The sequence below is a fragment of the Prionailurus bengalensis genome, chromosome A1 (genome assembly GCF_016509475.1).
Source record: "Prionailurus bengalensis isolate Pbe53 chromosome A1, Fcat_Pben_1.1_paternal_pri, whole genome shotgun sequence".
Classification (NCBI taxonomy): domain Eukaryota; kingdom Metazoa; phylum Chordata; class Mammalia; order Carnivora; family Felidae; genus Prionailurus; species Prionailurus bengalensis.
Genome location: NC_057343.1, coordinates 45,033,806 through 45,054,868, shown reverse-complemented (window position 1 = coordinate 45,054,868; position 21,063 = coordinate 45,033,806). Strand labels below are relative to the sequence as shown.

The 21,063-nt window shown below is 32.1% G+C and overlaps 1 protein-coding gene across 1 annotated transcript in view; it reads left to right on the top strand.

The window, feature by feature from the left end:
- Positions 1–21,063, top strand: part of KLHL1 (kelch like family member 1) — a 367,352-nt gene that overhangs the window by 141,357 nt on the left and 204,932 nt on the right. The window contains exon 3 of the mRNA XM_043580333.1: positions 2,770–2,906. Within this exon, the coding sequence (XP_043436268.1) occupies positions 2,770–2,906 (137 nt within the window). The remainder of the gene's footprint in view (positions 1–2,769; positions 2,907–21,063) is intronic.

Below are 21,063 nucleotides of genomic sequence, written 5' to 3'. Positions count from 1 at the left end.
CTCTCAAAATATAAATAAATAAATAAACGCATAAATAAATAAATAAATAAATAAATAAATAAATTTCTTTATTTTTGATTGCCCAGGATTGGGTAAGTAGAATTATGCTGTTGTAAGGCTTTTACAGTATTCATAAAGTAGTATCATTGTATTTGATGATACTATTATTAGTTAAAAATCAAAATTTCAATCTCTAGACTGAGTCAGCCAACTTCTGTTCAGGGGCCAAATCTGGTGTACAGATTCTTTTGAATGGATCATGAGCTAAAATTCATTCTTGTATTTTAATGAAATGAACATTTTTGAAAAGGGAAATATATTTATATATGCACATATATATATGTGTGTGTGTATATATATATATATGTGTGTGTGTGTGTGTGTATATATATATATGTGTGTGTGTGTGTGTGTGTGTGTATCCCAATGCCTAAAATACTTGATATCTGACTCTTTACAGAAAAAATAAATTCTGATACCTACTCAAGAAAAAGCACTTTTAAAAAAATACATACATATATACACAAGAAAAAGATGCAATTAAAATATTAATGAATGAAATTTTTTAAAAAGTCATCAAAAAGATTAACCCAAATGAACAAATACATTAAAATATATACTTTTTTAACTTTTAATATTACTTTTTAAAGTTCATTTATTTATTTTGAGAGAGGGAGAGAAAGTGAGAGGGGAAGGAGCAGAGAGAGAAGGAAAGAAGAAGAATCCCAAGCAGGCTCTGCACTAGCAGCAGTCATGTGGGGCTTGAAGTCATGAATCCTGAGATCATGACCTGAGCCTAAACCAAGAGCTTAACTAACTGAGCCACCCAGGCATCCTAAAGCCAAGCATAATTTTTTACATGTTAATATACATTATTAATCTGAGAATCTAGATAAGATGGGTAAATTTTTAAAAATGTTCAATGCAAAAGTTGATGTTGAAGAAATGGAGCACAAAAATAAGCCATGCCGCTTATTAAATAATTGAAATGAGATCATGTCACCATTTCTCAAAATAGTCAAACCAAGAAATTTTTAGGGTAAGTTCTAGAACATCTTAAAACAAAAATTAATTGCCTTCTTCTATAAATCATTATATAAAATTTAAAAGACGTGAAGATGCCACCTCATTTTATGAGGTTATATAATATTAATTCAAAAATCAGATAAGAAAATACCACAAAATAAAATTTTATAGGTTAATTTTTCTTGTGACTATAAATAAAAAACCCTAAAGATAATTGTGATTAACATAAAAGGAGCTTTATGAATTTTAACACCCATATAAATTACAAAAGTGGCTAGCAAAGCTAGAAATTAAAGGGGTCTTTCTGACGTGATAAAAATTATATACCAATCCATTCAGCAACTATCTCACTAAAAGGAGAATCTTTAGATGTGTTCCTTTTAGGATAGAGAAATACACAAATTTTCTCCCCTGGCAGAGTGTATGTTCAACACAACACTGGAGCACGTGAGGTCCTGGAGGACATTTTAAGAAAAGCAAAAGAAAAAGTGTTATGGAAAATAAACAAGAATGGGTCAAAATGAGATTATTTACAGGTGTTATAATCATCTACCTAGAAAAAAAAGTGGCAGAGTCAAAAGAACTAGTAAGATAATTCAATAAATGTGCCAGATAAAAGATGGATTTATGACAATTTCAACTAATGGATTTTAAACCAACAAAAACCAACAAATAATAGAATTTGTCTTAAGTTATGACACATAAGGCCAACAAAACTATAAAGTATGAAGAAAGCAACCAAGAATATACAAGACAATTTTAGGGAAAATTTTAAAATCTGAATAGAAAGAAGACAAGATATCCTGACTACATGGAGAGATATTTTATACTTTTGTGTTGGATAACTTTAAATTATAAATATGCCAGTGATCCCCATAAATAAAATCAGAAATTCAGTGCATTTTTAAATTTTATTTATTTATTTTGAAAGAGAGACCGCATGAATGGGGGAGGGGCAGAGAGAGGGAGAAAGGAAATCCCAAACAGGCTCTGAGCTGCCAGGACAGAGCCTGATGTTGGGCCCAAACCCACGAAACCATGAGATCATGACCTGAGTTGAAACCAAGTAGGTCACTCAACCAACTAAGCCACCCAGGTGCCCCCAGTGCATTTTTAATTAAAATTCCATTTAACTTATTTGAAAAGCTTAACAAAATTCCATTAAACTTTAAATGAAGAATAAAACTTCACTAATAGTTAAATAAAAATAAAGACGAGGATTTTCCTCATTTGGTTATAAAGCCATATTTAGAATCATAGTATTAAAAAGAATACTATATTACCACAAGAACAGGTAAATAAGCAAAAAACAATAGAAATCTCTGACACAGATAACTACACATTCAGGACTCAAATTTTTAATATAGATGGCACCATTAATTCAGTAAGGGCAAATCAAAGTCTTTAGTAAATAACATGGTAAAAAGTAGGTGAGTATGTAGACAGAAATAAAATTGGATTCCTATCTACAAGGGTCAAAGAACTAAATGTGAGAAAGAAAAAAAAAATTGTTTAAAATGATGGACGAAAATGTAGGAGAATGTTCTGTGACCAAAGGTGGAACAGAAGATCCTAATTTAGTTTTGAAAAGTACAATCTGTAGGGCAGTAAATAGATTGATGATACAGAGATACATAGATGTTATATAGGTAGATAAATAGAGTCTATACTGCATTCTTATTAGTACTTAACATTTTGCTGCTTTACATTTGTGACCTAAATTAGATCCTATGACTCTTTCAGGCTTGTCCTGAGCTCAGTCTCCGACTATTTTGCTGCCATGTTTACAAGTGATGTTTGTGAAGCCAAACAAGAGGAGATCAAGATGGAAGGCATAGACCCCAATGCCCTCTGGGACCTTGTCCAGTTTGCATATACAGGTACAGTAAAAAGAATTATAGCTTTATGTTGCTGTCTTGTGAGTTTTAGAATTTTGGTATAGGATTTAAAGCTTAAAAATGTGCTTAGTTTGTATTTTTTATTTTTTTCAGCTGAAAGATTATCTAACAGAAAAATCAGACTACTTGTTCATTTGTTGTGAAATCAAAAATGTATATATGTATACATATATCCTATTCCCTTCCACAAAGGATTTAATAAGTTTATAAAAATAGTCAATGGAATGAGCTGGGGAGAGGTTATTAGTTCTCAAATAAAAATTTGTTGGTATCCATACTTAGAGCATTAGTCAAGGAAATAGATTCTCATTTGTTTTCCTTTTGGAAAGTATGGGTTGAAAGAACTCTTTTCTCCTTGTAATATATTATTTTAACATTAAAATCTTCACAGAACATTTAATGTGGATTTGACAAATGTAGTTGAAAGGGACAATTAAGGTATTTAGAGTTATGAAAGTGACTAATTTTTGAAGCATTTTCTTCCTGATCTCCTATGTTGATGTTTCCTAATGGCCTTTGCACTATGTTATGTTTACCACATTCAGATAAGTTTGCCAATTAGCAAACATTTGATGAATGTTTCAAAGGTGCAAGTATCAGCTGTATCTCTGGAGAATAAACCAATGAATCAGCCATGCCTTTGTCTTACAGAAGCTCACAGTCCAAGTAGAGAAGTTAAATGAGGGAATGAATACGGTATAAGGTGATACATTAAAAGAGAGTTGAAGACATAAAACCTGCCTCTCCAGGCATTATCAGGGCTCATATTCATTTAAAACATTTTAATAATTTCCAAGATTAGTGTGGTAAGGGGAGACATTATAATAAAATCTTGGTATAGAAGCAAAGGCAGATAGAATGAATTGATGTAATATACATATATATATATATATATATATATATATATATATATATATTTTAGAAATGGCAGGGGGTTCATTTTGCCTGAACTCTCAATCCTGGTATTTAATAAGACAAAAAAAGGTAGGCTAGGACCTGATTATCAAATCAGAGGACCCCAGTGTAAGGAGCTATGATTTTGTAGTATTTCGGGTTACAGGGAAAGTAAGATGACTTGGTAAAGATTGGCCACTAGAACGAAAAGTCTATAAAACTATTGGGAATCTGTGTTCCTGGAGGATTTGGCTTCTCATCCAGAGGAGTTTGCTAATATAACAATCAGTAAGTGAAGCCTTTTTGAAAAAGAAAAATGCCTCTGCTCTGGGTGCTGTATCTCAAAGTAGCAATGTGATGGACAGACATGGATATTTCCCAGCCTCAGTTATTTTTAAATTTTATTTTGTCAAAGTAAATATTACACTGGGCAAAGTTAAAGGAGTCAACAAGGCTGTTGCAATAGGGAAGAGAGGCAGAATTCAGTATTTAAGGGGAAGGAGAGAAGATTTTTAAATGCTAGGATGAGAGAGAACACAGGCCATCTACGGTTGCAGATGTAAAAGTAAACTTTTCCTTTACGATATGATGTAATTTTAAAACTTAGAGCAAGGCACTCACTCAAAGTACACTTCTACTCTCCCACAAAGAACTGAGAAATAAGGATGCTATCATCATTGAAGTTGGCATTTCAAACAGAATGCTTCCGGATCCTTCAGAGCAAGATTCCTGGCTTGTAAAACTGGCAAAAAGGCTTTTCAAATTATTAGCATCTCAAAGGGATAGAGAAAGAATTTATAATTGCAAGTTTTCTGGAGTAAATTTTCTAAGGAAAGGGAGACCAAAGGCCTAATGTTTAGTAAGTAGCCTGTTTATATCCTCGTCAAGCTGAAGGGCCATTAAGACCATCTTAATTGTTTTCAATCTGCTTATAGCCTGAAATAGTAGCAGAAAGGACCTTTGGCCTCTCAGCCAAGAGATGGCAAACATAACCACATTAGTGTTTCCTTGAAAGAGAAGAATCATGAAGCTTCCATTTTAGGGATCTTTCTAGCAACAGAAAAGCATAAATCCAATCCTTACAGGCTCTATGGCCTGGCAACCTTGCATTTCTCTTGTTCAAAACTAGGTCAAAAGACACTCATCATCATGCAGCACGAAGTTGGAAGGTGTTTCAAAGCTCCCTGCTGAATGTAATGACCCAGATTTTGCTCTGCTTTATAGAGGACAGACAGGATACAAAGTGGCCTTTCACGTGCCACTGTCACTTTGGTTTTTTCTCCAACATCCATACTCACTGGTAGTTCATAAATTTCTAATTGTTAGTTTATAGAAATGTTAGATGAGCAAATGATTTACAAGCTGATATTGGGAGAATTTTAGGCATAACATAAAATACTTTGTCTTTTGTTATATCTATCTATCTACCTATCTATCTATATAGATATATAACAAAATGTAATAATAGAAGAGATCAAGTGAGCAAATGACAGGAAGGGAATAATAGAAGGTACCTGTCTATGTGTCCACTTACGTAGTGTGCTAGCTGGTCTCTGAGAGTTTTCTTGATAGGAGGATAAAAATAAATGCCTCATCGAAGAGGGAAAAAATGAATAAGCAGTAAAGATATCGGGCAGTTATTTGGTAATGTTTTCTTAAATTGAGGTTTGAGAGGCTTTGGAGAAATTAAGGAGGATCCACTATGTCAAGAACTGATAGTTAACTATTAGCTGTAGAAATAAAGTATTCAATACAGGTACATAAGATCGCTTTAAAATGATTTACACAGATAAAAATTTCCATGAGATCTGGAAATTCTGTAAGGTTTGAAAGAACCCTATGTGCTTAATTTATTTCATTAGCTTAGATATTAAGGAAAAGAATGAAAGGATAGCATAGCTTGAAATAGACTTTTGACTAAGATAAACTTCAATGATTATAGGGTTTAATAATCTTTGATTCAAAGAATGAGAAATTATCCCTTAAGGAATTTCAGGTAGTAAAATTTGTATGTAGTAAGACGCGGGAGACACCCTCCCTGTCTACCCCTCTTTTCTCCTACTGTAACAAATTAGAATAAGAAGAAATGAGACCAGGGGCATGGTAGAGATTCAGTAAGAACTAAGGCAATATTTACAGTTTTGTGGGGTTTTTTTCTGGTTACTAGGGACAGTAACTTGGGTACCCAGGGCGACTGCAGTGATGGTAATAGCTCAAAGGGAGTATGAATATTTTTAAAGGAAAAATATATAATAATAAAAAGGTTAATACTAACAATATGTAAGATAGGATAAAGAAAATCAATAAGGTCTTTGTGTTTACAAAATTGTACATGTTTAGAAGTCTGAAGGATTAAGATACAGTGATAAAAACAATGTCTATTACAGTATCAAAATAAGCTTTACTTAAAAGGCACCTTTAGGTCAATTTTTTTTCACACCTTGTCATAGCTCAAGAATGAAAAGGAAATGAAAATTTACACTGGTGTTAGAAATAATTGTATATCTAATATGTGGTTCATATCAGTTTCCAAAATTCTTAATTGGGTGTTTAAAGTGTTTCAAAATTTCTTCTTTTTAAAACTTTTCATTGGATTTTCTTTATGGCTTTAAGCAAGAAATCTGAGTATGATCTTAGCTCTTCAGAGAACAAAGGCCCGTTTAAGCAACAGTGTATATTATAAAATGGTGCCCTTTAACAATTCTGCCTTACATTTAAAGTTTGAATTCTTAGTTGCAATCCAAAGGATATATAATTATAAGATTGCATATCAGTTTTTTAAAATCAAACTAAAATTCAGCTAATAATATGTAAGCACAATGCATGAATCAGGTCACACTAGGGTCCAGAAGACAAAATATAAATGTAGACTGGATGCAAAAGCAAAAGTGAACTACTGGGACCTCATCAAGCTAGAATGCATTATGCCAAGTGAAATAAGTCAGAGAAAGACAAATACCATATGGTTTCACTCATATGTGCTACTTAAGAAACAAAAATGATGAACATAGGGGGACAAAAAAAATAGAGAGAGGGAAACAAACCATAAGACACTCAAGTATAGAGAGACTTTTGAGTTTAGGGTTTAAAATAACCTTTGTTGTCTTCGTTTCATCTAAACATACTTTTGATATACACAGTCTAATATTTCTCATTAGAGAAGGGTAGAAAGCAAATTTTGAAGACTATTATATTGATTGTGTATATAAATAAATATATATGTAGATATGTGTACGCACACATATTTCAGTTCTAGCCAAAAATTGATGATCACATTGTGAAAATGAAAGAGGAAATGTAATATATTTGAAAAGAATGCTCTGGAGTTCACTGTGTTTTAAAGTTGCTTTCAGGTTGATAGAAATTTCCTTCTGGTTTATCTTTTACATAGTCCCCACTATCTGGACATACTTGAAAATATACTGTGTTCATTGATGCGTAAGGAAATAGAGTTCTAACAAATGTGAGAGATGGGATTGCAGGGTTACTAGCTAAGTGTGTCAGGTCCTGTAGAGAACTGATAAGGACACGGTTTAAATAAAGGAAGCTGTCCATCTAACAGTGGTATTAAGAAGAGAGGTAGAAAATTAAACTGCCAAATGGCAAACCTTTCATCATACTGAAGAGTTAACTTCCTTATAAAAAATTAAAAAAAAAAAAAGGTTTGTGTGCCACTGAAGTTAATTAAAGTCTTAGTACATGCTAACAAATGTTAAAATGACTTCTGCTTACTTCAAAACATTTGAACGAAATAAATATACACACACAGGAGCTGAGATGTTTAATGTTCTGTTTTAATATTAAAAAAGTATACATCAATATAGTCAGCTTGGACTGAATATTCTAAACTCCCTTCAGAGTTTTTTGTTGTAATTAAAAGTAAATTATCGTTGCATTTTTATTACTGGTTTAATTCAAGTGGCATGAATTATGCAAGCACATTAGCAGAATATTAGTCTTAAAGTAAGAACTTTTACTACATGGAAAATTTCTTTCCTCAATTTAATAAATTGAACCTTTAAAGACTGGCTTTATCTATTATTATTACCAATCAATTACAATTTTGAATTAATAATTTCCATAGGGTGCTGAAATAACCTATATATCCATTAAGAAAAAAAGGAAAAATTATAAAAATAAAAATAAATCAGTTGTATATTGCCATCATACTTCTCCCTTTTCATTAACCCAAGAACCCATGTGTGTGTGTGTGTGTGTGTGTGTGTGTGTGTGTGTGTGTAACAATGAATAATATAAACTAAGTTAGGGAAAATTTTGTATTAAAATAAATAATGAAAATTATGTACACTTTCTGAATATTTCACAATGTTCTGTTATTGTTATTACTGAACTGCATCCTGGCTTCATGCTATGGGATTTCATAGACAGATTGAAAAAGAAATTGCTTTGTGAAACTTAATATTTACTAGAGATAGAGGAAAGGTTATGTCTCTTCTGCCCTGTAACTCACATTTGCTTTCTGGGTCTCCAAGTAAGGAAAATCTCTCAGGTCTCATCTTATAATCAACTTTGCCTTCTTAAAAAAGCCTTCTTGGATTTTATGTTATTGTTGCTCACAATCTTAGAATTTTTTTAGATTTTCCTTTTCATACTAGATATTGTACAGGAAAATTGTTTACATGTCCTTTGGATCTTACATTATGCTTTGGATGCTAGGAAGGCAGAAAATGAATCATATGCCACTATAGCATGCGTGAAGAATACATGCTATGTATTTTTTGTGCATTAATCTTATATTTGACTATATTTTCTCAGGATTATTGAACCATCACTCTAATCTCAAAATATCTGTACACATGATTCTGTTACATTTGAGTGATATCATGTAGAATTTAACATCAGAAATATGTGGGGTTTTCTTTGGACTTCCAAGACAAATATTCAACCAGAACTCACTGAGATGTTGCAGTCCAGTGGTCATTTGAATTGTTGGGCATTTATTCTAATTGGCAGGTACTTATTTCTTATTACACAAGTATTTTTATTATATCCCTTGGGCTCCCCCATTTCATACCTACAGAAATCAAATTACTTAGATTTATAGTCTTAATATTAGTCAACTATAAAAAGGAAAAATAATAATGTCTAAGTAAGAGGATTGTTTTAAAGAGTAATTAAATAAAATTAAGTGAGGTTAGCATAATTCTTAGCATATTGTCAGTGCTCAATTATGATTATTCGTAAAAGGTATTTTTATTAGTTTCATAAAATCCTTTGTACAACCCATTATAAAAAGTGAAGCTGGAAGGGTGTCTGGGTCGGTCAGTCGGTTAAGTGTCCAATTTTGGCTCAGGTCATGATCTCATAGCCCCTCCTTGGCTCTGCACTGACAGTTCAGAGTCTAGAGCCTGCTTCGGATTCCATGTTTGTCTCTCTTTCTCTCTCTGCCCCTCCCTTCCTTGTGCTCTCTCTCAAAAACAAATAAAAATTTTTTTTAATGAAGCTGAAGACAGAACTGTGGAGGGAGTAATAATTTTGTCAACATTTATTAATTTTGAACTGATTTATTATATGCTTTAGTATCATAATATGAATTCTAATTCATATGTACGATTTTATATACATTTTTAGTGCTACATTTTTTTAGGTCACCTACTTGTAATTTTGCTGCCTTATATATTTTAATTATGTTTTTATCACATATTGCATTCATTATTTTAGCATATTTTATCCCATCCTACACAGTCAAATCTTACTGTCAGATACAAAAATGAAAATATCTTATTAGAGACAGATCCACATAATTACATGGATGTGAAAGCATGGTCTAGTTTTCCCAATGACATTTCAATGTGCTTTCTGCTAGATCTAAAGTTATTCAACCTTCTGACTGATAAATATGAGAGAGAGGCTGCTTATATGTACTTATGTTATTGCCACCTTCCATTTTCCAAGTATGAACTGCCATCAAACAAAATTTTTTCTTACAGTTAATTTCATTTTATACAAAATCATGAATAACCTGAGGAAAGTTTATCAATGCTACAAATGGAGAACAATTTATGATTGATAATAGCACCATTTAAAATATCATCCTCAAGCTTGGACATTCACAATTTCATAACTGCAAATTTAAGTCTAATTTTGTTTTGTTGTTTTTATGTAAATAAGAAGAATTATAGGAAACACTACATGTTTAACATTTAACATTTTCAGGATGTTTTACACACATCTCTGTCCTCATAACATTCAGTTTTGTCGTGCAGTTGGAAAAATATAGCACCAACTTCACATATGTTTCTCAACAATACACATCTTTTCAAATATTACTTTAGTTGTGTTTTGACTATTTCTCAATGCTCTGCATTTAAAATTTGATAGAGCTGATTCTTTGCACAGATACTATTGTGTTATAAAAAAAAAAACTGAAAACAATAAACAAAAACAAGCAAATAAAACAACTCCAGTCACTGCCTCCTTCTGAAGTCTTCCAGAAATTACCATTTTGTATGGTTTACCACTTTCATTCAGGAGAGATTTTTCCTTCATGTTGGAGACAGGAAATTTTATGATGAGAACTCTAAGCACTTTAATTTTAAATGCTTTGTCCCACAGGGGAAACATTTCAGCCAGAAGTGGATGGTATGCTCGTCATAATAAAGGAATACCTTGATTCCTGACTCCTTTAGACTGCACTTGAGCTTCCTTAGGCACATCATAGCACATACATTCCTCCACCAGAGAAAATATTCCACTAAATGGCATTCATGCAAGTCTGATATCTATTTCCCACCCCATCTTTCTTCTTCTCTGAAGAAATATTTAGGGGAGTGGAGGGGGAAGCATTGAGGGGGGAGCATAGTGCAGAATAAAATATCAATAAAGAAAATATGGACTAGTAATGGCAGAATTCTCTTGTGAGACTTATAAAAATTACTTTGTTTAACATATGACATTTTCATTTCTGACACATCCGTGTCTGCAAAATGTAAACAATACTTAGAAATATATGTCATTAATAGTTTTTATGTGTTTTCTTGGACTACATGCTGTAATTTCTGATAAAGGGGCATTTTTACTATAATAGGACATTTAACCATTTTTTGACAAATTATTATTTTATTTATCAAGTTAAGTTACAGAAAATATATTCAGGACCTCAAGTACAAACCTCATTTTTGTATGCATTTAATTTGAATTTGCCATGTCACAAAATGGCTTAAAATGACTTCAAAGTAAAATACATAAGAGAGAGAAATAAGGTATCAATAATGTATAGGGTAGTGTTTTGATATGTATTGGAGAGTTAACTGTACATTCATATGATAACATATCGTTTGTTACTATTGTAACTATAGTTACATAGTTACTTTGTAACTATTTTGAGGCTAAGAAATATTGATTATGATTATGGATTGTTATATGTGAAAATTTCAAGAAAAATATGAATACTTACAGTCAGAAAATGAAAGTGGTAAAGCTCTGAAATGATCTATAATGATAGCAGTAAAGGACTAAGATAACATATTAAGCGTATTTTGAGAGCCAAGATAGTGTTCCAAAGAAAGTTATCTGTTAAACAAACAAACAACAAACAAACAAACAAACAAACAAAAAACATCTGGCAACTCAGAAGCCATGGAGTACAGAGGCAGTGGGTGTATGGCTGCCTTCACAGGTAGAACTCTCAATCTGGGGAGATTGCCAGGTAATAAAATGTCAAAACTGCAGCCTTTTTTATTTCCACATTACAACCATCCAACTTAGTGCATAAAATCTTTCAGCATCCCAAGATGGAGCAACTTTGTAGATAACTTCAATCAAGCCTAGTTCTATGAGCACGTACTTCTATGCAATGTTGCTGTAAAATCTGTCCAGTGACAAGTTATATTTTCTTATAGTTATCCCTTTCAATCTCCCCTCTATTTTTCTGACTGAAGTAGAACAATAAAGGAATAACAAATATAAAAAGTCATTTACAGAAGGCACAAGACTATAATTTTAGTCTTAATATCATGCCTAAGTATCTATGATGTGTAAGGCATTGAAATTCAAGTAAAAAAGACCTGAAAAGAGCATCCAAATTCAAATCCACACCACCTTTGGTATGATTTGCACCATAAGAGTCTTAAGTTTCTGTTGTATTCATAGAAATTACACACCAGTTTGTTTTAACATCTCAGTCACCAAGGCAAAGAAAGAAGCATAATGAGTTATGTTATAAAATAAAAACAAATATTTTACTCAATAAAAACACAGGTTTCTAATATTGAAGTCTGAGGAGCATATCCTTGGATATCTGAATATTTGTAAAACACTATATGATGTACTTCAGACATCTTCACTAATTTGCTAAAAGTGGATATAATAATGAAATATGGAGCTATTTCTTCTGTTGGCTGATTCAAGTTCAAATGATGTTGCCCAGACACACAAATTACTAATAATTTCATGTATCAAACAATAAAATATTAAAACTCAGGGATCAAACTCAGTTGGATTATGGGTACATTTAATTTAAAGAGAATGGTATTACTGATGCTGAACTCAAAATTATATGTTCCATCTAAAGGTACCCTAAAGTATTTAATTTTAGAAGAGCCAAGTGAGTATATTTGGGGTATGTTTGATACACCAGTAGACAAATTTTGTTACTTCCAGTACAAGTTTAGATAACTTGTATGAGTTGATCCTTTTTATTTTTCATTTTTCTCACAACCAGAATTTCCTTAAGTATTGAGTGACAGCCTCAGTTGGATTAAATCCTACAGCAAGTACTAGAAGTAGAAAAAAAATCTATGTAGTTGATTAAAGACAGAGTTATAAGCTATGATATGCTAAAAATTAAGGAGTATATTCTATGGTTAAAATCAAGTAAGCTAAACACCTGTGTATGAATGTGGGTCAAAGGTATGTTCAGAAAAAGTGAAGATTTTTCTCAGTAAATAATTCCTTGTTCTTTCCAAATCATAGATATTTGAGAATATTGGATTTAAAACAACTTAGGTAAATGAGAACTACTGAATTTTTTTAGTTCTGATACCCATTGGACTATTTAATTATTTATTACTTTTTTTTTAATGTTTATTTTTGAGAGAGACAGAGCATGAGCAGGGGAGGGGCAGAAAGAGAGGAAGACACAGAATCCAAAGCAGGCTCCAGGCTCTGAGCTGTCAGAACAGAGCTGGATGCAGGGCTCTAGCTCCTGAACTCTGAAATCATGACCCGAGCCAAAGTTGGATGTTTAACTGACCGAACCACCCAAGCACCCCTGGACTTTTTAAAGTAAAAGATGTGTAGTTAGAATTAGAAAAAAAATGACAGCCTTTATTATTAAAACTACCCTTTCATGGGTTCTTGCGTAGAGATTTCCCTGACTTTTCAAACAGTGAGCACTTAAACTCTGAGATATATTTACTAGTTAAAAAACATAAAGTGTGCTTTTCTTATGACTAGAATACAGGAAAGACATTGTTTATTGATTAATAAGCTCTAAGATTATAGAATATTCTAGGCATAGCTTGTCATTCTGTCTTATAAAACTGGTTTGCTATAAGTTTTTAGAGAAAAACCAAGATTTTCTTCCAGACGAAAGGTGAGAGGGAGACCTGGGAGCCAGTAATTGGAGCATATTAGAATAAGGAATAAATAATTTGATGGTAGCAGAAGTCTAAAGTGCAGTAAAAATCAACTGCTTTTGGTAGCTGTTAAAAAGATATGTAAGCCTATTAAAAATAATACAATGATACAAACCAACATTCTCTTAACTCTCCTGCTTTTTTTTGAAACACTCAAAAAATCTTAGGAATTTGATGATATAGATTATTAAGTAAGTAAATAAATAACCAAGAATATACAAACCTCTCATGTAGAATTCCACATCATTTATGTAATTAATATGCCATCAAGGAAATAGAGCACAACTCCCCATTCTTTAAGTGTGACCATTCATAAGGACCTCCTTCCAGAAAGCACAATAGAGAAAAGGAGATCCAAGAGTAATTTTATAGTGGAGAAACCTGACAAACACTACTTCTATTGTTGGGCGACCCAATTGGATGGAGACCAGCAGTTCGGGTGGTGAAAAAAATCACCTAAGCAGAATAAAGGAGGTAGAAGCACACTGCAAGGGAGCAGGGGTCAGGACAGCAAAGGAGAGACTGTCTGCCAGGAGGCAGTGGTGACAGGCTGTAGAAAAGTGAGGAAGGTGAGGAAGTATGGAGACATGGATTTTTCCTTTTTTGGTACATATGTCCAGGTATAAGTAACCCATTGGTCAACGAAGGCTTATGGATATTTTGAGGTAGGTTGTCTGATGAGCCTCTTTGTATTCAGCCCTGGGGGTCACTGTGGGCCCTTTTACTGTATTCAGGTTTCCGTTGCTCCAGTTGGTTGCCCAAAAGTGGCCACTATGCCTACTAAGTGATCAAAATTAACATCAATAGTGAGAAGTCATGTTGACAGTATGTACCCTTGATATCATGTGATGAGACCAAATCCATATCCCAGTGTAATCATAATTAAATGAATCCCAGTTGAGGCACATTCTACAAAAAGCTTAACCAGAACTCTTCAAAAAAGTTATCAAAAACAAGGAAAGTCTGAGAAACTATCACAGCCAAGAGGAGCCTAAGGAGACATAACACTAAATGAAATATGGTATCATGCATGAGATCCTGAAACAGAGAAAGGGCTATTAAATAGGTAAAAAATAAATAAATAAAAATAAATAAGAGTAAATTATGGACTAGTTAATAATAATATAGCAGTATTGGTTCATTAATTTAACATAGGTATCATACTAATGTAAAATGTTAATAACAACATAAAATAGGTAGGTATTTAATATGAGAAATCTGTACTATTTTTGTAAGTTTCCTATAAATTGAAAGTATTTTAAGAAAAATGTTTACTTTTTAAGAATTTCTATGAATTAATTAAATATTAATTTTTAATTTTGTTTCAGTTCTAGTGTGGTAATGATATTACTTCTCTTTCTACTGAAGATAGAGATGATAGATAGATATAGATGGATAGATAAATTGATTTGATAGATTTAATTTACTTTATGGACTTTATAGGCAATTTTTGTATCTATCTGGTAAAATGAATTCTTTTTTAATGTAACTGATTTTATAGATCAAATATGGTTATACAGCACAGTTGGTAATAGGATATCACTTGTCCATTAAAAATACATCATCATAAATTTCCATTCTTCTATAATCTTCACTTTTTCCTCCCCATTTTATTTTACATATCTTCATTCCAATACAGTGTAAATGTAAATATAAATTCTTGTAGAAAACCAGCTTAAGTCCACTGATATATATTTGGAATTCTCAGTCACTTTAACATTTACTTGAGGTGAGGCTATAGATATATGTAGTAAACATTTGGAAGTATTCTATTCAAAAGGCATTCCATTCTTATTCCCCAAGTTGGCTCAAGGGAGAGTGGCTCTAATTCTATCAATCTAGTTCATATAGGGTCAAAATCAATTATTGGGGTTTTACCATATTGCTAACTATTGAGGTAAGCATGGTCATGTGATACAATTTTTATTAAGGCAACCTGGAGAAAGACTTCTGGAGAACTTTTAGTAAAGATTTCTTCACTGATTGAAGAGAAACATGCATGAAGGAATAGTTTCTCTTCCGATGGGTGTTTTTCTGTCCAATCTGAAGCTTGAAACTATGGCAGCTATGAGGGAAACAACAACATACTTGAGAAGATGGTCACCTTCTGATGATGTGTTGAGCCTTTCAGTTAATCACTTCTGGAGACAACCTTCCTATCCCTTTGTCAAAAGAGATTATAACTATTTCCTTATTAAGAAAATTTCTCAGGGCTTTCTCTTATTACAGTGATAGGCTCCTTCAGTACCCAAAGTTTCATTTAAGTATCAGATATTTTTAAATTGATTTTCTATGGCACCTAAAGTAAAAACGTGTATACTTTCCCATTTGGTATATATCTATATATTTTCTATGAAGAAAAATATCATGCACGAGGTAGCTCAATTTGTGTGGATTCAAGCTCAACACTCACTAATATTCCATTTGTGCCTTCTGGCTTTTACAAATGGTCTTTTCATTGGACATATTCCAAGTGGAAAAAATAGAATATTTTAGCTCTTTGAAACACACAATGCTTATATCCTCCAAATTTGCATCCAAAGTTACCATAAGTAACCTGAAAAAATTAATCTATAGTCAATCTGTGAAAATTCGCATTTTTCCTCTCCCCCACCTCTGCCTTTATTTTTCTAGGAAAGGAAGGAGAAATACCTGCTAAAATTTTATCTAAATTATTATGAAGTATAATGCTAGACTCAATATTTGAATTTGAACTATTTGGTCTTACAAACAAATATCTTACATATCCTTTAGCTCATTACACTGACATAATATCTCTGAATCACTTTTCAAGTATCTATCTGGCAAGGTAAAGAGACTAACATGCACACACACACCCATTCACACACACCATTTTATATGCTAGGTTTACATTTATGAGATTATTTTAACAATATGTTGATAAAGTATTTTAAATGATAATTGCATATGTGAAGCTGCCATGACTATAATGTTATCTATATTATAAACTTCAAGAAAAAAAAAAACACATAACCCTCAATTTCTCTAAATTACAATATACTATCTTTGTAATTTTGTCAGCAAAGTTTGAATTAAAGCCCTCAGAATACATAGGTACTAAACATCTTTGTTGGCATTTTATTATTCTCTTTAAAAGCTTTAGTGATGAATAATTGACATACAGGAAACTGCATATATATATATATATATATATATATATACACACACACACACACATATATATACATGATATGTACATACACATATATATGATGTACAATTATATGTAATAATATATGTATATACATATATGATGTATATATGATATACATGATACATACACATACATATATATATGATGTACAATTTGATGTTTTGATCTCTGTATATACCCATAGGACCATTACCACAAACAGGGTAATGAATATATCCATCACATGCTTTCTGATCCATCTTGTTGCCCCAACTCGCCCCATCCTATACTAATGATCTGATTTATGTCACAATAGTTTGGATGTTTAAGAATTCTAATTAAGTTGAGTCACAGGGCTTATTTTTTGTCTTTCTTTCACTCAGATATGTGAAAGAACATATTTCTTTCACTCAGCATAATTATTCTGAACTAAGCCTACTTAACTCAGCATAATTATTCTGAACTAAGCCTACTTAACTATGATGTTGCATATATCTATAGTTCTTTCCTTTTTATGAGTAGTATTCCATTGTATAGTGTAGATCTACAATAGTCTCCCCTTGTTTGCAGTTTTGTTTTGAACAGTTTCAGTTACCCAAACAGATGATCCTCCTCCTGACTTGTTGTCAGAGGTCTGTAGGCTTAATAGTAAGCTATTAAGTCACAATGCCTATGTCATTCACCTCCTTCATCTCATCACGGAAGCATTTTATCATCTTCCATCATCATGAAAAGAAAAGAAGGGTGAGTACAGCCCAATAAATTATTTTAAGAGAGAGAGGGACCACATTCACATATCCTTTGTTATAGTATACGATTATAACTGTTCTATTATATATTAGTTATTGTTTTTACTGTGCCTAATTTACACACTAAATTTTATTAGAGCTATGTATGTAAAAAGACAAACAGTAAATACTGTTTAAGGTTAAGTACTATCCATGGTTTCAGGCATCCCCTGGAGGTCTTGGAGCACATCCCCCACAGATAAAGCAAAGTACTGTAATACAGTCTGTTCATCTGCTCCCACTTGTTAATGAACATTTCAGTTGTTTCCAGTGTTTGGTTATTACAAAAGAAATCTACTATAAATGTTCATATACAAGGCTCTATATCAACATAACTATTTTATTTTTCTTGGGTTAATACTTAGGAGTAAAACGACTGAGTCATTTGAGAGGTGAAATTGTCAAACTGTTTTCCAAAATAGATACACCATTTCACACTGCCACCGGTACTGCTAATGCATGCAGGGTGGTATTTCATTGGGCTTTTAGCTTCCATTCTCCTGAACATTAATAATGTTGAGCATTTTTTATCCATGTATCTTCTTTTATGAAATATCTGTTTAGATCGTTTGCCTATTAATTTTTTTTCTTATTATAAAGTTTGAGAGTTATTTATGTATTCTGGATACAAGTACTTTATCAGATGTAAGATTTTGCAAACATTTTTTCCCAGTCTGTGGTTCATCTTTTTGTTCCTTTAATGTTGTCCCTTGCAGTGATTTTTATGAGGTCCAATTTAACAATTTTTTTCTCATGGATTATGCTTTGGATATTTTATCTAAGAAACCTTTAACTTAAGGTTACACAAATTTTCTATGTTATAGAAGATTTATAGTTTTAGTTTTTTACATTTAGGACTATGATCAATTTTGAGTAATTTATTTTTCATTAGCCTATAGCATGTTTAATTTTGTGTTTTCTAAGTTAGCATTTCATGCATAACAGTTGCTTGACCCCAAAATTTCCCCTCAAATACAATGTATTAAAACAACAACCATTTATTTAGTTTATGAGTTTGCAGCTTGTCAATTTGGCTGGACTTGGTTGAGAAGTTTTTCTAGTGTTTTGGAACTAAGCTTAATCCTGTATTGGCGCTCAGTTGACTGTCAGCAGCATAACCACCTAACAGAGGGCATCAGATTGATGAAACAGGCTTGCTCAGACTTAATGACATGATGGTGGAAAGGTCTCAAATGCAACAAAGGAAATGCCTTTCAAAGCCTTGCTTGCCTTATGTTTTACACTTTTCCTTTGTCCATGGTATTTCCCATGGCCAACCTCAGAGCTAGTATAGAAGAGTATTACCAAAGGGCAAAGATATAAAGAAAGGAATGACATATGGACATATTTGCATTTTATCTTACCTGCTCTATCTTATCAGAAAGTCCTCTGCATACTCATTGCCCTTAATTTGAATAAAAATGTGTTCCTCTAGGAGGGCATCTAAGTCTGTATTCCAAAACTTGACTCAGGTTCTGACCAACAAGGATGCCAATCTTAGATCATGCTTAACCTCTCCAAATAGTAGTCACGTGTAATGCTAAATGTAATGCTAAATGCTGAAGTTTCTTCACTGAATTAACATTTTGAGTACATTTTATAAATTGTATGGGTTATAATGAAAATACAAGTTTTGCACATGGATATCTGACTGTATCAGCACCATTTGTTCAAAGACTATACTTTTTAAATTAAATTGTCTTATGGCTTTGCAAAAACTAGTTATTTTTTATGAGTGGTTCTAATTCTGGATTCTATTCTTTTCCATTGTTCTGTATATATTTAGACAAGTACCAATCAGTTTTGATTACTGTAGCTTTGTAAGAAGTCTTAAAATCTGGTAGCATTATTTCTCCTACTTTGTTCTTTTTCAAAATTATTTTGGTTATTCCAGGCCATTGCATTTGCATATGAATTTTTAGAATAAGTTCTCTCATTTCTACAAAAAGTTTGCTGAGATTCTGAGTATGATTATTATAAACATATAGTTTAATTTGGGATGAATTGAAATGTTAACAATATTCTGTTTTCCAGACAAAAGTCACAGTGTATCTTCAACTTCATCTACACCCAACAAACCTAATCCTCTTCAATGAGTTGTGACAAAGCATGTGAATTGTTTCCAACCAGAGAGATTTATTAGAAAATCAGTCTTCTGGGTTTTTGGGGGGGACTGATCACATAGGCAGCCTCTGCTTGACATGCACCAAAATTCAAGATTCTCAGAAGGAAAGCAAGTGTTTAGCATAAACCGTATTGTTTATACAGACAGTTTAGGTACAGAGAGCAATTTGTATTAGTTAATGGTAGGAACCCCTTTGAAATGTACATTTTCAGACACCAGTCAAGGTCAAATCTTAACAAGCAGGCCTTTTCAAAAATAGTAGGTCAGGTCTATTGTGTGAATTTTCTCCTCATAAGTGCTGTTGAAAACAATTAGATAAAATTAAAGGAAGTCATTCTCCAAATGTACTGAGGTCATAATAAATGGAATCTATAAAAGCCATGCTACTTTCATTTATCTCTTTTATCTGATTTTCATAGGATCCATCCTAGGAAGCATATATCCATATCTTGGCAATCTTAATGAAAAATTTTAGGTAAAATTCCTCTACAGTTCTTAAATCATGATGATGTTTTAAAGATATACATGTTATAAAAAGCTGTTATGCATATGATCAATTATAAATAATAATATATTTTAATGTATTCATGTTATCTCCTCTATATTTCATATTTTTATTTTAACAAGTAAAGGTACACATTTCATAAATCATTCAAAATCTATAAAGTACAGGTGTCTATGACCTGTAGAATACTTTATTCTTGTGCTTACTACAATATTCACAAACCTTAAAATATATATCAATAACTACACTGACATGATAATCTTAAAATAATTTGAGCTTGTCTGAATCCTTCAACTTCAGATGAATATTTTGTTTGACATTATTATTGAATGATATTGTGAAATATAAACACCTCGAAGAACTGTATTGACAAATGTCTCCTCTGCCAAATTGACCTATGATACTCAATGTTCTACTAGTTGATAATATCCAAATAATAGGAACCCTGTAAATTTGTTAAAATCTTGTAAGTTTAAAAATAACTATTTCTAAATTTTGTTATTGATAATGTCCCTATTTTATAATTAAAATTAAACTTTAGGTAGCTAATTCAATTGGAAATTAATATATAATAAAAAGTATTTTAATTTTTCTCCCATACCTTGTTCCTTTCAATTTATTGTTTCCAGTTTATGTGCTTTTTTTTTCTTTCCTCATCAAATCCCTTGCAACATTTGGAAGCATGCTTTAGATTCCTGTTCTGTCTTATTCTTTCCATGACACTCATAAATAAAACATAAAACTCTTTAACTATTAAACATGTTAAGTTATAGGTGAAATGTCATGTTTGAAAGCAAAGATATCCCTCACCCAACAGATTATTTACTAATTATAAAGGAAAAAATTCTTTAAAATGAAGAAATCTAGCAGACATTGACTTAAACAAGCTACGAAATAACATCATCCATGATGAGACATACGTAATGAACCTCCCTATAAGAGGCACTGGAAAGGGTACAATATCACCTATATGATGTCCCTGCCAAAAAAAGATTTCAGCTAGGTTTAATCGTGGTGATATACTATGACTAACACAACTGGGGAAATTCTACATAACAACTAGTCTGGAATTTT